General features: G+C 38.6%; 1 protein-coding gene across 9 annotated transcripts in view; it reads left to right on the forward strand.

Moving 5' to 3' along the window:
- PPFIA2 (PTPRF interacting protein alpha 2) overlaps positions 1-14,085 on the forward strand; it is a 666,887-nt gene that overhangs the window by 296,995 nt on the left and 355,807 nt on the right. For 5 of the 9 annotated variants that reach the window (XM_030548621.1, XM_030548623.1, XM_030548626.1 and 2 more), the window contains one exon: positions 8,769-8,831. The exons of the other annotated variants lie outside the window; for them this stretch is intronic. In XM_030548621.1, coding sequence (XP_030404481.1) covers positions 8,769-8,831 — 63 coding nt within the window. The remainder of the gene's footprint in view (positions 1-8,768; positions 8,832-14,085) is intronic. 9 annotated transcript variants of the gene reach the window in all.

Genomic DNA, 14,085 nt, shown 5'->3' on the forward strand with positions numbered 1-14,085 from the left:
GATAAGATGCCTCTCACAAAGACAACTTTGATATACTATGGTCAGTTGGTAGGAAGATACAGCAATATAAATCACTTGGTTCAGTGAATGAAGGTTATTTCTGATCTTTTGTGCATGTAATAATAAAATCCACCAAAATATCAGACAGCTTCAAATTTGGATTCTAGCATAATTGCCAATGAAATATAGATAATAATCCATTACAGAAGCTGATTTATGGATGCCAATATGGGCTGTGCTGAAAAAATTCATGCCAGGATTTTCTGCTGATCAAAGGTCTATCTTCACGGTCAGGCCAGGACACTATTCTCACCAAATGACATTGTCATAAATGGAATTATTGTCCCCACTATTATTCTAGGGGACTTCCCCCGTCCCTACACATACACCTCCTTTGGTCTTGGCTTATGAAACCATAACCTGATCTCAGAGGCCCTGGCAGAAGACATTTTAATTAAACTCTCAGTAGGCGTAGAATGGTGGTTGAATATGCATTTGGCAGATTGAAATCCCACTGGTGCTGATACAGACATATTTGGATTTCAGTGTCATAAATGCTATCCTCATTATGATGGCTTGCCATGCTCTTCACAATCTTTGAGACCCCAAAGGTGAGCCTAGAGAGGGTTGCTTCCATTCACTGGGAGTCTATTGGATAGTCTTGAGATAGGAAGGACAAGGAACACTGGTCCAGCGGAGCATGGGATAACATTGGCAGACTCTCCAGACCTGAGCATGGGGGACCCAGGCCTAACCTACTTCCACACAGCAAAATGATGGACTTTGGTCCCAAGTCCCAGTGTGACTCAGGCTTGGAACCCCCTGCCGTTGACAGGTCATAGGTCCAAACCATAAGACTTGCTGGCTTGCGTCCGACAAAATTGTGTATAGATAGAAGTGAGGGGTTGGCTTGCGCCTGAGTAATCCAGGTACTGCGTTACAGCGGAGTAATATCTGATGCAGTTTATGCACTCGTGCTTCTTAAGGAGGACAAACAAGGGCACGTGAGACCCATCAATGGTCTCAATGCACTTTAGAAACACCAGTCTCTTAAAATAAGCAGTTACTTCAGTGATATTGTTTATGGCCACCTACCTTTGGGTAAATCACATTCCCAATTGCCTCAGAAACCTCCACCCCTTTACTCATAGTTGACTTTCCAACACTAAACTGATTAACAATGGACATGTAGCAGTCTCGGGTAGCAAACTTTTAGATCAGGGGTTGGCAACCTTACAGAAGCGCTTTGCCGAGTCTTCATTTATTCACTCTAATTTAAGGTTTTGCGTGCCGGTAATACATTTTAATGTTTTTAGAAGGTCTCTTTCTATAAGCCTATAATATATAACTAAACTATTGTATTTAAAATAAATAAGGTTTTTAAAATGTTTAAGAAGCTTCATTTAAAATTAAATTAGAATGCAGTGCCTCCCCTGGACTGGTGGTCAGGACCGGGGCAGTGTGAGTGCCACTGAAAATCAGCTCACGTGCCGCCTTCCACACTCCTGCCATAGATTGCCTACCTCTGTTTTAGATGGCTATAGCAACTCACTTCTAGACCTGCAAGGCTGTCCTTCTGCATGTGTCATGATCCCGGAGGGTTGGGACAAACTGCTCTCACAGCTTCAGAAATGTAGCTTGCTTCATGTGAAAGTTCTGGAGCCACTGCTGCTCATCCCAGGTCCTCATAATGATGGGATCCCACCAGTCTATGCTTGTAGCCCTGTTCCAAAGGCTCAGGTCTATGAAGGGTGCATCAGTGGCTACATCATGGGTTGGCAACCTATGGCATGCATGCCAAAGACGGCGCGTGAGCTGATTTTTAATGGCACGCTGCTGCCTGCTGGAGTCCCAATAGGCAGCAGCATGCCATTAAAAACCCAGCCTGGCCTGTCCAGCTCTTCTCCGCCCTCTGCTCCCTCCTCCCCCCACACAGGGGCAAGGGGCAGGGGGCAGAAGCTTGGTCATGCCGGCTCCCCTGCCTCTTCCCATAGTGTGCTGGGTTCCTGCCCCTCCTCTGCCTCTCTGTCCCTCCCTCCCTACCAGCCAATCAGGCCCCGCTTAACTCGCTGCCGGCCTAGGTGAACAGAACCCCAGACCAGCAGCAGGCTGGCAGCATAAGATCAACATTTTAATTTAATTTTAAATGAAACTTCTTAAACATTTTGAAAACCTTGTTTAGTTTACAATACAATAATAGTTCAGTTATATAATATATAGATTTATAGAAAGAGACCTTCTAAAAAACATTAAAATGTATTACCAGCACACGAAACATTAAATTAAAGTGAATAAATGAAGACTCGGCACACCACTTCTGAAAGGTTGCCGACCCCTGGGCTATATCAACCAGTTAAAGTCTTCCATGTCTGTTTTATCATCCTCCTCCTCTGTCAGGTGCCTTTGGGAGGTCAGAAAACTGCCAGAATGTCCACCAATGTTTTATGTATGTTCTACCTCTTTCCTGAAAAAAGAGTGAAAGCCCAAGCAAGGAAAGTTCTTCAAATGTTGACTCCTCCTTGTTGCTGGGTCCGGCTGCTGAGAGTGTGCAGACCCAAAAGACAGGACGTGTTGGCAGGCTGAAACAACTTCCTGAAATGTGGGGATGGCAAGCAAGTTTTCCCACATTGTACCACAAACAAAGGGCTAGATTGGCAACAGCTGGGAGGGCACTAGGAAGCCTGGCTTGACTCAGGTTTACACTGCAATATAGACACACCCTAAGAGGCGGCAGCCAAACATCAACGTGTGTGTTGGGATTGCAAAGCAAGGACTTGTTTTCATACCTGTGCATGTATCTATTTGCCTTTTCTGTTAACCCAAATGTCTCCTGTTGAAGACTGATTCCTTCATGAGTTTGAGTCTGTTTCAGTTAGTGGTGTGACTATGCTGGTTGCATCATTTCTTCAATGTAGGAAGCAGCATGTTCCAAAAATGAGCATAATGGAAATATCACTTCCTTTTGTGTGAGTCCTGGGATAGGGTTAAAATGGGAATATTGTGGTAGATAGAGGCCATGCCACTGCACTTCAGATTTTGAATGAGCAGAAGCAGTGGAAATTACTTTCTGAGTCGTGCCACCTGCAACACAAAGTTCTTGAAGTTTTATGCTATGGCTGTTGTTGGAGGATAAAAAACAAACATTTGGCCTCCACTGAAGTGTTTACAAAGTATTTTCCATCTGGGACAGTTCCAGAAGGTAGACAGTTGGTTTGTCTCTTTTGGGATGTGGAGTGTTTCTTGCTCTGAAGTATCAGAGAGGTAGCCGTGTTAGTCTGGATCTGTAAAAGCAGCAAAGAATCCTGTGGCACCTTATATACTAACAGACGTTTTGGAGCATGAGCTTTCGTGGGTGAATACCCACTTCTTCAGATGCATGTGGTGGAAATATCCAGGGGCAGGTATATATATGCTAGCAAGTAAGCTAGAGATAACGAGGTCAGTTCAATCAGGGAGGATGAGGCCCTGTTCTAGCAGTTGAGGTGTGAAAACCAAGAGAGGAGAAACTGGTTCTGCAGTTGGCAAGCCATTCACAGTCTTTGTTCAATCCTGAGCTGATGGTGTCAAATTTGCAGATGAACTGAAGCTCAGCAGTTTCTCTTTGAAGTCTGGTCCTGAAGTTTTTTTGCTGCAGGATGGCCACCTTAAGGTCTGCTATAGTGTGGCCAGGGAGGTTGAAGTGCTCTCCTACAGGTTTTTGTATATTGCCATTCCTAATGTCTGATTTGTGTCCATTTATCCTTTTCCGTAGAGACTGTCCAGTTTGGCTGATGTACATAGCAGAGGGGCATTGCTGGCATATGATGGCGTATATTACATTGGTGGATGTGCAGTTGAATGAACCAGTGATGGTGTGGCTGATCTGGTTAGGTCCTGTGATGGTGTCGCTGGTGTAGATATGTGGGCAGAGTTGGCATCGAGGTTTGTTGCATGGATTGGTTCCTGAGCTAGAGTTATTATGGTGCGGTGTGCAGTTACTGGTGAGAATATGTTTCAGGTTGGCAGGTTGTCTGTGGGCAAGGACTGGCCTGCCACCCAAGGCCTGTGAAAGTGTGGGATCATTGTCCAGGATGGGTTGTAGATCCTTGATGATGCGTTGGAGGGGTTTTAGCTGGGGTCTGTATGTGATGGCCAGTGGAGTCCTGTTGGTTTCTTTCTTGGGTTTGTCTTGCAGTAGGAGGCTTCTGGGTACACGTCTGGCTCTGTTGATCTGTTTCCTTATTTCCTCGTGCGGGTATTGTAGTTTTGAGAATGCTTGGTGGAGATTTTGTAGGTGTTGGTCTCTGTCTGAGGGGTTAGAGCAGATGCAGTTGTACCTCAGTGCTTGGCTGTAGACAATGGATCGTGTGATGTGTCCGGGATGGAAGCTGGAGGCATGAAGGTAGGCATAGCGGTCGGTAGGTTTACGATATAGGGTGGTGTTAATGTGACCATCACTTATTTGCACCGTGGTGTCAGTTCATCTGCAAATTTGACACCATCAGCTCAGGACTGAACTAAGACTGTGAATGGCTTGCCAACTGCAGAACCAGTTTCTCCTCTCTTGGTTTTCTCACCTCAACTGCTAGAACAGGGCCTCATCCTCCCTGATTGAACTGACCTCGTTATCTCTAGCTTGCTTGCTAGCATATATATACCTGCGCCTGGATATTTCCACCACATGCATCTGAAGAAGTGGGTATTCACCCACGAAAGCTCATGCTCCAAAACGTCTGTTAGTCTATAAGGTGCCACAGGATTCTTTGCTGCTCTTGCTCTGAAGAGTTTTCTGTTAGCGTATTGGCTATGAAATGGATTAATAGTCTCTGGGATCTGGGATCCATGACAAATGTGGGTGAAGCAGCAAACATGAGGCTTTCTCTTTGGGTTTTGACCAAATTCACTTACTGATTGGCGGTCTTTGGGGAGCTTTGGGGTATGAGCTATGATTTAGTACCTATATCTCTCTTGGTTACCAAAACCCTTATCAGGAAACATCAGGTCTCTGTTTGGTGGAGATTGCATCAAGATTCCATCATCATTTTAACAATGGATTGGTAGGCTCTGAGTTCCTGAGTCCTCAGATTTCTTTGACTCTTTTCAGTGTAGATTTATTAAAGATTCTACACTGGTTTCATTGATCTACTAGCCTATTAAGTGTCTATATTGATTCTTTTAGAACTGTCAGCAGACTTTGATGCCACTGACCGTGAAAACTGCCTTTTTTTGTGGATAGAGATTGGTGCAGTTGAATTTGAATGAGTCCATACCTTCCTTTAGCACAGGACCTTGAATTAGTTACTGTATGACTCCTTATATAGTAAGTAGGACCAGAGGCTTCTATTCTGTACGACTTCTTCAGTAGAGAAATGGTAAAATGGGTTAGGTTGTAGAGCCACTCATATGTGATGATATTCCTCTCTGTTTCATCTGATTTAAATAATGTGGTTGCTCTACTTTGCTAGTATCAAACAGGTATAAGGGCCATGATGAAAACACAGATAAAAGTCTAGTGGAAAAAAACAGAGGAAATTGTGGAAGCGATAGCTGCCAACTCAGGGAACAATCCTGCTGATTGTTTCTGTCATTTGCAACCTAAGGGACCTGGTGGCTCTTCAGCTGCTTCTGATAGTCCAGATTGCAGCATTAGCCGGGAACATTTATTTACACCAGCGCTTATATAGCAGGTCTGAAAGCACTTTTATTGATATGCTAAGCACCTTCATCCATGCAATTTGTTATCTCAGACCAGTTGAGTGCACTGCATTCTACTATACCTGGGACAGCACCTAGAAGACCCTTTAGAAACTTCAGAAAGTGTAGAATATGGCCATCTGTTTAATTGTAGGGTTTTTCACAAATGAAAATTTTTTCACTTGTGCTATGAAGTCTGCCCTAACTTACAATTAATGTCTACTTTCAAGTCAAGTTGTGGCTTTGATATATAAACAGCTTTATAGTTTGGATCCTAGGTAACTTAATGTGGATGTGGGTCACAGTTAATCTTAGGAAGATGACAGTCCCAATATTTGTATGCATTGAGGCTTCATCTCTGAAATCACTTCTCCAAATTGAACCAGTTTTCCTTTTTTGGCATGTTGCAATGCCTATTAATTTATTGCTTTCTCTGAGGAGGTGAGTCAAAGTGTAATAAATTTCAATTGTAACAGAAAGTGTTATGAATATTAACTATAATAGGTACCACTAAGTACTTCCTATAATATTAAATATGTAGATAAAAGGTTTTATCAGCATGAGTTTGGTATGGCTGTGTTACTTATTAAAACCCTGCATAACACATTCATTGAATTTCAAATGATAGCCAGAAAAATGCCACATCAATATATATTTTATAGATCCCACTTATTTTACAAAAACAATTGGAAATATTTTAGAGTTTTAAAAGATGTATTGGATTTTGTTTTTCATTTCTGTCCTCTTAAAACTTTGCAATTTAATTACCATGAGACAACTGCCCAGGAAATTACCAGGGATAGAAGCTATAGCATTGAAAAATCAGTGATCACTTATTTTCAATTATGTAAAGTTTTCCATGCTATCCCTGAAGGGTCCCAAGATATTAAATCTTAAATCTGTCACAGGTTAGAATTGACTATACTTATCCCACACAATGTTCTTTGGGGTATGAAATCCACATTTTGGAAGGGGAAAAACAGGGGGAAAAATCTCAAAGGCTCTTTAAAACGAATGTATCTGAAGCTAGTCAAAGGTTAGAACGAACAGAATTCTACCTCCCAGAGGTGATAGCTTAGTGGCCAAATGGCAGATGCAGCAGTCAAAAGTGTATGGTAAACCCAGTTTTTCACAAGATATCACCATCACGTATATAGAGTACATATATGTATAACTGAATAAATACATACATACACTATTTTTCTTTATTTTAGATATTTATATGTAAACACAAGCTCATTTTTTAAATAGGAACTGGGCTAATTTTTTAAGCAATCTGAAAGTGGTGATATTATGTAAAGTATTTGTTCATTGTTTAAATTGTATGTTTCATTGTTTTGAGATACTGCTATTTAAAGCCGATACCATGCTGATATAATATAGGCTGTGTTTTTCTTTTAAAATTTCAGGATAGTGGTTTTGTTAAAGAACCACCTACACATTACCTGTGAATTGATTGTGAACTTGTTATGCACAGAAACATTCTTGTTGAATGTAGCTAATCTATATCTAGAGACATTCTGTACATTACTAAACAAAAACCAACCAAAAAATGAAAAGAAATTTGACCAAAATACTGTAAAAATTTCTTGGAATAATGTGTCAATTTTGAAAGGAACAATAAATAATAAGAATCTGAAGAATGGGCATGTCATAGAAGTAAACAAAGGTCCTTTCAGTGTGTGTGAATAGATTCTGTTTGGCTGGAGTTCCAAGATTTAAATGTTGTTTCCACCAGTAGCATATTCCTTTTAAGAAATAAAAAAACTAAAAATCTTATAAGTCTTTTTAAAGTATTACAAAGCACATTTGAAGTGCATTGATAATATTTTGATAATAGGTGAAGATGCATAAAAGCATAACCTGTGGATGTTATCAAAACAAATTGAAACCTGTGCATATACCTGGTTACAACTTGACTACATTATGGTAAAGCATGGATTCAGTTCCTCATTCCATAAATAATAAAGTAGTTATAAAATTAATGTCGACACATAATGCAGGTGTATCTGTCCTACTTTCTTGTTATGCTATAAACACTGTAACAGGAAAATATTGACATTTGTTGATATGAACACCACCTTTAGAGAGTAAGAGGTAAACACTGGCTTAATTAAGTTAGGTCGGTATTTACTTCAAGAGACAATGAATTCTGACTATAATAAACATGAAATCAGTATAATGTGTGTATTGTTACATATACTATCAGTGTTTTAATCAGAAACATTTGGAAATCTTTAGTTTATGGCCATACTTTCTTGATGTATAATTGTTTCCTTTTAAATTAATTCAGTACTGATGAAACTAGAAATTTAAAAACACAAGCTATTTATTTCCTCTGATGTATGTATTAAGGTCTGAAGGAAAGTCAGCCAGTCAGATTGCCATTCAGAGTTTCTCTTAAGAAAAATATTTTATGTATCAACTACTGCTGAAAGAGAAACATACTGTTATGAAAAATATTAACAAAATGACTATTAATTCTACAGATATTGTTCATATTTAGACTATGCATGAGATTTCAATGAGTTTTAACTATATAGGAAGTTAAAAGACTCCTTTATTAAGATCATTCAAGGCAATAGAAAGGTGTGAGATAGAATGCTAAATTTCTTAATGGTAAAATTAATTAATTTTTTCCTCCAATTTGTCGGAAAAAATCTCTCAAGTCAGAGAATGTGTTTTAATCTGAAGGAGGATATCCTGTATTCAGATATAACAAAGAGGTTGAATTCCTGCTTTAAGTGGAAAGCTCAACTTATACCTAACCATAGAGCTGTGACTGGCACCTCCATAATTAAGTTTTGACACTGCTTCAGACTTCTGCATTCGTTTCTATGGAGGTAAATAATACGAACTTGCTGACTCATCATGAGACTGCTTTTAGCCAGCCATGATTTTCACACCGTGTGTAACAATACTTTCAATTTTTTTTTGCAAGTTTAGGTTGAACCAGATGAACATTGCATTAGGTCATCTTGTGTGAATGAAAATTTAAAATATTCATCTGTTTAACGTGGTATAATTTGAATATACTGTAACACTTCAAAAAATTCTATTCAATTGAGTGGACTCTCTGTTGCCCCCTTTTTCAGATGACGGTTGCTGCTGGTACGAGCATTGAGAATAACATTCAAAGGACCATATCCTGCCCTAATGTATGTTCTACATATCTTCGATTTTTGTGTAATTTCAATGCAAAACCTCATTATATAAATTTGACACTTTGCCATCCAAATGAATCTCATGTATCTCAGGGTCACCACATATTATACTACAAGTGGAGGTTTCAGCATATCAAAATGATGAATGACTGTCATTTTTTCCTATCGGATTTGACAGCTCAGCTAAATAAAGACTAGGATGATATATTCATAGCTACTTCCAAGTTTACCTTGCTTCTCTCCCATCTGAATACTCCTGTCAGTTGAAATCAGTAAAATAGAAATAAGCAAAATGAGAGAAGTAAGATGAGGGCACATTTATTCTACTTTACATTGTTCTGTATTGGACTTTAAATATATCTCATACTAAATTTGGAAGGAAACTTTATTTTTTCTGTATTGTGTGACTTAAAATCAAGGCGAGGGAGGAGACACTAGTGATGGAAGGACAGAACAAGAAACCTATATTTTTATTAAAAAGAAACTATTGATTCACTTGTAGTATAATAGCTAATTTATCTTTTGCAATAAGCCTGTTCCACAAGTGGGAATACAGTGGCCCAAAGCCTGTCCTCTGATACACGGAACATTAGTGGGAATTCAGTACATACCCTAAGGGCAGACTTTGGCTCTCTGTCCTACACTATGTATTGAATAACTTGTATATTGAGTATTACTTTCTCTTGATAAAGATCAATTTTTTTTGTGGGGGAGGAGGCTGTTGATCCTGAAATTCAAGAGTTCTTATTGCATAAAATGTCATCCAGGTAAGTATGATATAGTTAGACCATACTGCTAATTAAGCATCAAATGATTATTATTACTATTTTTGATATTGTCAAGATGAAAGAGCACAGGGGATACTGAGCCACCCCAATCTCTCAAAAAACAAACAGAAACCCCAAACCTAGTTTAACACGGTAACTTTCTATTTTTCAAGGAACATAGAAGTTTCCAATTTTCTGTAATGGATTAAACTGATTTGTATCCTGCTTCTAGCTATTTGGATCACCAGTATGTATTCCTGGGCATCTATTTCAATGAGCCACCAAAAACACTACTTGATTAGGAATTGCTTTCTTGAATTCTAGTTACGGTTTTATGTGATGAGGCTAAAGACCATTTCAGTGTATAAAATATCCATGTACAGTTTAGTCAGGAGGAATGGAAGAAGATGCCATAGATGTATAATGCAAGATTGGTTTCCAAAGTAGATAATCCTCTCCCCATATCCAACCTAACTTTAGCTCCTTCAAGAACAAGTTCAATCTGCTGCTTTGCGGAGATAATCACCTTCGCATCATTCAGATATCTTCTGTAGATAAACCTTGAATTGGAGGACTTGAACCACAGGCTTGGCAGTGTGCAACAGTGTTTCAAACTCATACACAAAGGCTAGTGCTATCACTTTAAAGAAGCATAGGAAGGGTAACTTAAACTTAAAAATAATCGATAAAGAGGTCTTTAAAACTAAGGAGGATTTAAAGTATACAGAAAGAAGTCAAAGTCAACCTTCTACTCTTTGGGTGAAATCTTCCACCAATGAAAGCAATGTGAGTTCTTTTATTGTCTTCAGTGGGTTTAGAATTACATTCTTTGTCCTCAAGAAAGGATGAGAGGCCTCAATGATAAGGCAAAATCACACTCACCCCTTCTCCCTCTCCATTTTCTGTGTTCTCTGACAGCAAAGTTTCTTTTCCAAAAGAAACAAAAAGGAAGTTTATGAATCCCTCAGAAGACATTGAGGTTAAAACATATGAATTGTACATACACAAATGTCTAAGGAATTGGAATATTCTCATAACTCAGTGAATAAGAAGAGTTTTAGTGACTATTTACCAAAGGTGAAATAGAGGACAAAGTATTTCTTATCACAATAACACTAATAAATCTTACAACAATGTTGGGAGAATCTGGGCCTTAACAATCCTTTCTGAAGTCTCTTCACAAGTTAGAAAGAATTCCCAAGCCTAGTCTCTGAGAAGGAGAGCTAGCACCCATTGTGGATTCACCTTTACTGTAAACACTATAAAAAAGCCTTTCATACTGAAAGTTAATGTTTAGAACAAAGATCCCATGGATAGAAAATAATCACACAGATACTCTCACAAGGTATAAAACTTCCAGCTCAAGTTCTTAATGTGGTAATTCACTCATGCCTTACCTCTGGACTCATTGTAAAGTGGCTTTAAGATCTAATTTTAGACTCTGATTATAGAAAGAAATACAGTAAATCCAAAATTCCTGTAGACTTAATTGCTCTGGCTGCTGACTTTCACTTTTTCACTGCCGATACAGCTACAGAGGTTCTTTATGGTCCTATTTAGAATGTTGCTTTAATGAGAAGATGGAAATTCCCTGTGGTTCAAACTCTGGTCAGATGATTTTGCGTGTAACTTAAATCAAATGGCTTTTCTCTTTGAGGTGCCATAAGCTTTTTAAAGAGAACCTGGATGCTACCATAAAAGGGATTAATGCAAAGACAGTTGCTCTCTTTGACAGATACCTCAAAATAAAGGAAAAATTACCTAAGGAAGGAACCCCATATAGGTTCTGTGGTATGACAGGATATACAAATTGTCTATTCCAGCATTTCTCCTGCTTGATAGAACCAAGGCAGAGTAACTTCCACATCAGTCTAGAGAAAATTGTCTTTTTTTCTAATGGTCTTTTCCCACCAAAATTACCTTTATGGATCTGACACTCTTCCTGTGTCACAGAATAAATAAATAAATCACCAAAGACAAAATTATTATATTTATTATCTCAAATAGTTATTTCTTAGAATGTTGGAAGATTCCTTCTATCTAGACTTAGTAAAATAATCTCTCATATCTCAAAAATTGGTAAACACATAATAAATCTTTTAGCACTTGATCCTGCAAACACTTCTACATTTGAGCAACTTCATGCACATGAACAGTCACACTGAACTCCAAGGGAATTCTCACATGAGGAAAGTTACTAGGCACAAAGGTAACACATTATCAATGCAGTACCAGATACACAGTCATGTCAAGAAATATTTTCTATATTTCATAATTTACTGGAAATCAGGGTGGGGTTTCAACCACTTCTTGACCTTAGGTAGCTAAAAATTCCTAGAATACAAAATAATCTCACTTCAGTTGACAATTAAGATTCATATCTGCTTGTACTATTGTCAAGGTTTTTCCCCCACTTTGAACTTTAGGTTACAAAAAGTGGGGACCTGCATGAACACTTTTAAGTTTAATTACTAGCTTAAATCTGGTACGCTGCCACCAGCCAGAATTTAGTGTCTGGCACACTTTCTGTTCCCCCAAAACCTTCCCTGGGGAACCCAGACCCAAACCCCTTGGGTCTTAAAACAAGGAGAAATTAACCATCCCCCTCCTTTTTCCCCCCCAGACTTTCCCCTCCCCGAGTTGCCTTGAGAGGCTTCACGCCGATCCAAACTCCTTGGATCTTAAAACATGGAGGAATTAACCATTCCCCTTCCTTTCCCCCCACCAATCCCTGGTGAGTTCAGACTCAATCCCTTGGATTTTAGAACAAGGAAAAATCAATCAGGTTCTTAAAAAGAAAGCTATTAATTAAAGAAAGAAAAAAAGTAAAAGTTATCTCTGTAAAATCAGGATGGAAAATGCTTTACAGGGTACTCAGAATCATATAGACTAGAGGGACCCCCCCTGAGCCTTAGATTTAAAGTTACAGCAAACGGAGGTAAAAAATCCTTCCAGCAAAAAAGACACATTTACAAGTTAAGAAAACAAACATAAGACTAATCTGTCTTGCCTGACTATTACTTACAATTTTGAAACATGAAAACTGATTCAGAAAGATTGGGAAAGCCTGGGTGTACGTCTGGTCCCTCTTAGCCCCAGGAGCGAACAACGAACAACACAAAAAGCACAAACAAAGACTTCCCTCCACCAAGATTTGAATGTATCTTGTCCCCCTATTGGTCCTCTTGTCAGGTGTCAGCCAGGTTCACTGAGCTTCTTAACCCTTTACAGGTAAAAGAGACATTAACCCTTAACTATCTGTTTATGACAACTATACCTACTGTCTAGCTGAAAGCCATCAATAGTTCACTATGTTTATTGTAGGAAACTTGACATGGTCGTGGTTCACATTACCTTTTGGTCTAGCCTAGCTCCATGGTGCATTATAAAAGTGATTCTCCCAGGCTCCACAGAAGTTTCCATCTAATTTCATATAAAGATAAGCTAATAAAAGCTATTTCTTTCTGTAGCTGTTCAAGAAGTGAATCTCGTAGTTTTGACTTCATGAGCTGTAGGTGTGTTAGTGAATTTAGAGCTCCCTAACTCCCTCCCTGTAGCTCTGCGATTAAGCAGTTAGTTTAACACAAAAAGACACCCCTTATTTCCTAGTCAATAAAGGATAAACTGATTTTTATAATCTGATCTTTCCAAAACTAACATAAAATTTCATCCGCTGTTTCTTCACTTCTTCACCTAAATATGATGATATGCCTACGGAAAAAACTGCACACTCGTCCTCTGATCCATATCAAGGCCCAATAGCCTTAGCACCTGGAACTTCTTGGGCCATAAGAGAGATTAAACATGATGCTAACCAATTCCTCCCATGATGCCTGGTCACAAAGAACTTTGATAAAACTGATATCATCCAAAACTGTCCACATTCACCTAATAATAGCTCTGAGAAACACATTATCAACATCTGTCCACTATGAAGAGCAGCCATTTACTACAATTGTTTTTGTCCTAGGAAAGAGTCAGTTTTTAATTTGCCCTTTATCTTTAGTTTTTTCTTTAATATTCTTTATAACAGACCTCATTTTAAATTTTATTTTTAGAAATCCTAGTTAATTATCATATACTAGTTGGTTTGTCTTTATCTAGTATTTTATTAATTTTCCAAAAACCATCTAGCAGGTTGATATGAGGCATGACATTCTCTGATACACAACCTGTGTTGGTGTGTTGCTTTCTGGTTATGTTAAACTAATAGAGAGCTTAGATAATCTTTAATTACACACTTTGTCAGTTTCCTCAAACTGAATTGAGGTTTACTGGTCTGTAATTCTTGTGATCACTTTGCATTCCTCTTCTGGAGATTTGCACTGTGTGAATAATTTTCCAGTCAGGAACAGGTTTTGTTTGTGGTTTTTTTTCCTCCTTGTTAGTATCTCTGCTGTAATATTATCTCCTATTATTATTATTATTATTATTATTATTATTTGCTATTTCATGCTTCCTTGAGAACTCATGGATGAATT

This window comes from Gopherus evgoodei, chromosome 1 (genome assembly GCF_007399415.2).
Source record: "Gopherus evgoodei ecotype Sinaloan lineage chromosome 1, rGopEvg1_v1.p, whole genome shotgun sequence".
Lineage (NCBI taxonomy): Eukaryota > Metazoa > Chordata > Testudines > Testudinidae > Gopherus > Gopherus evgoodei.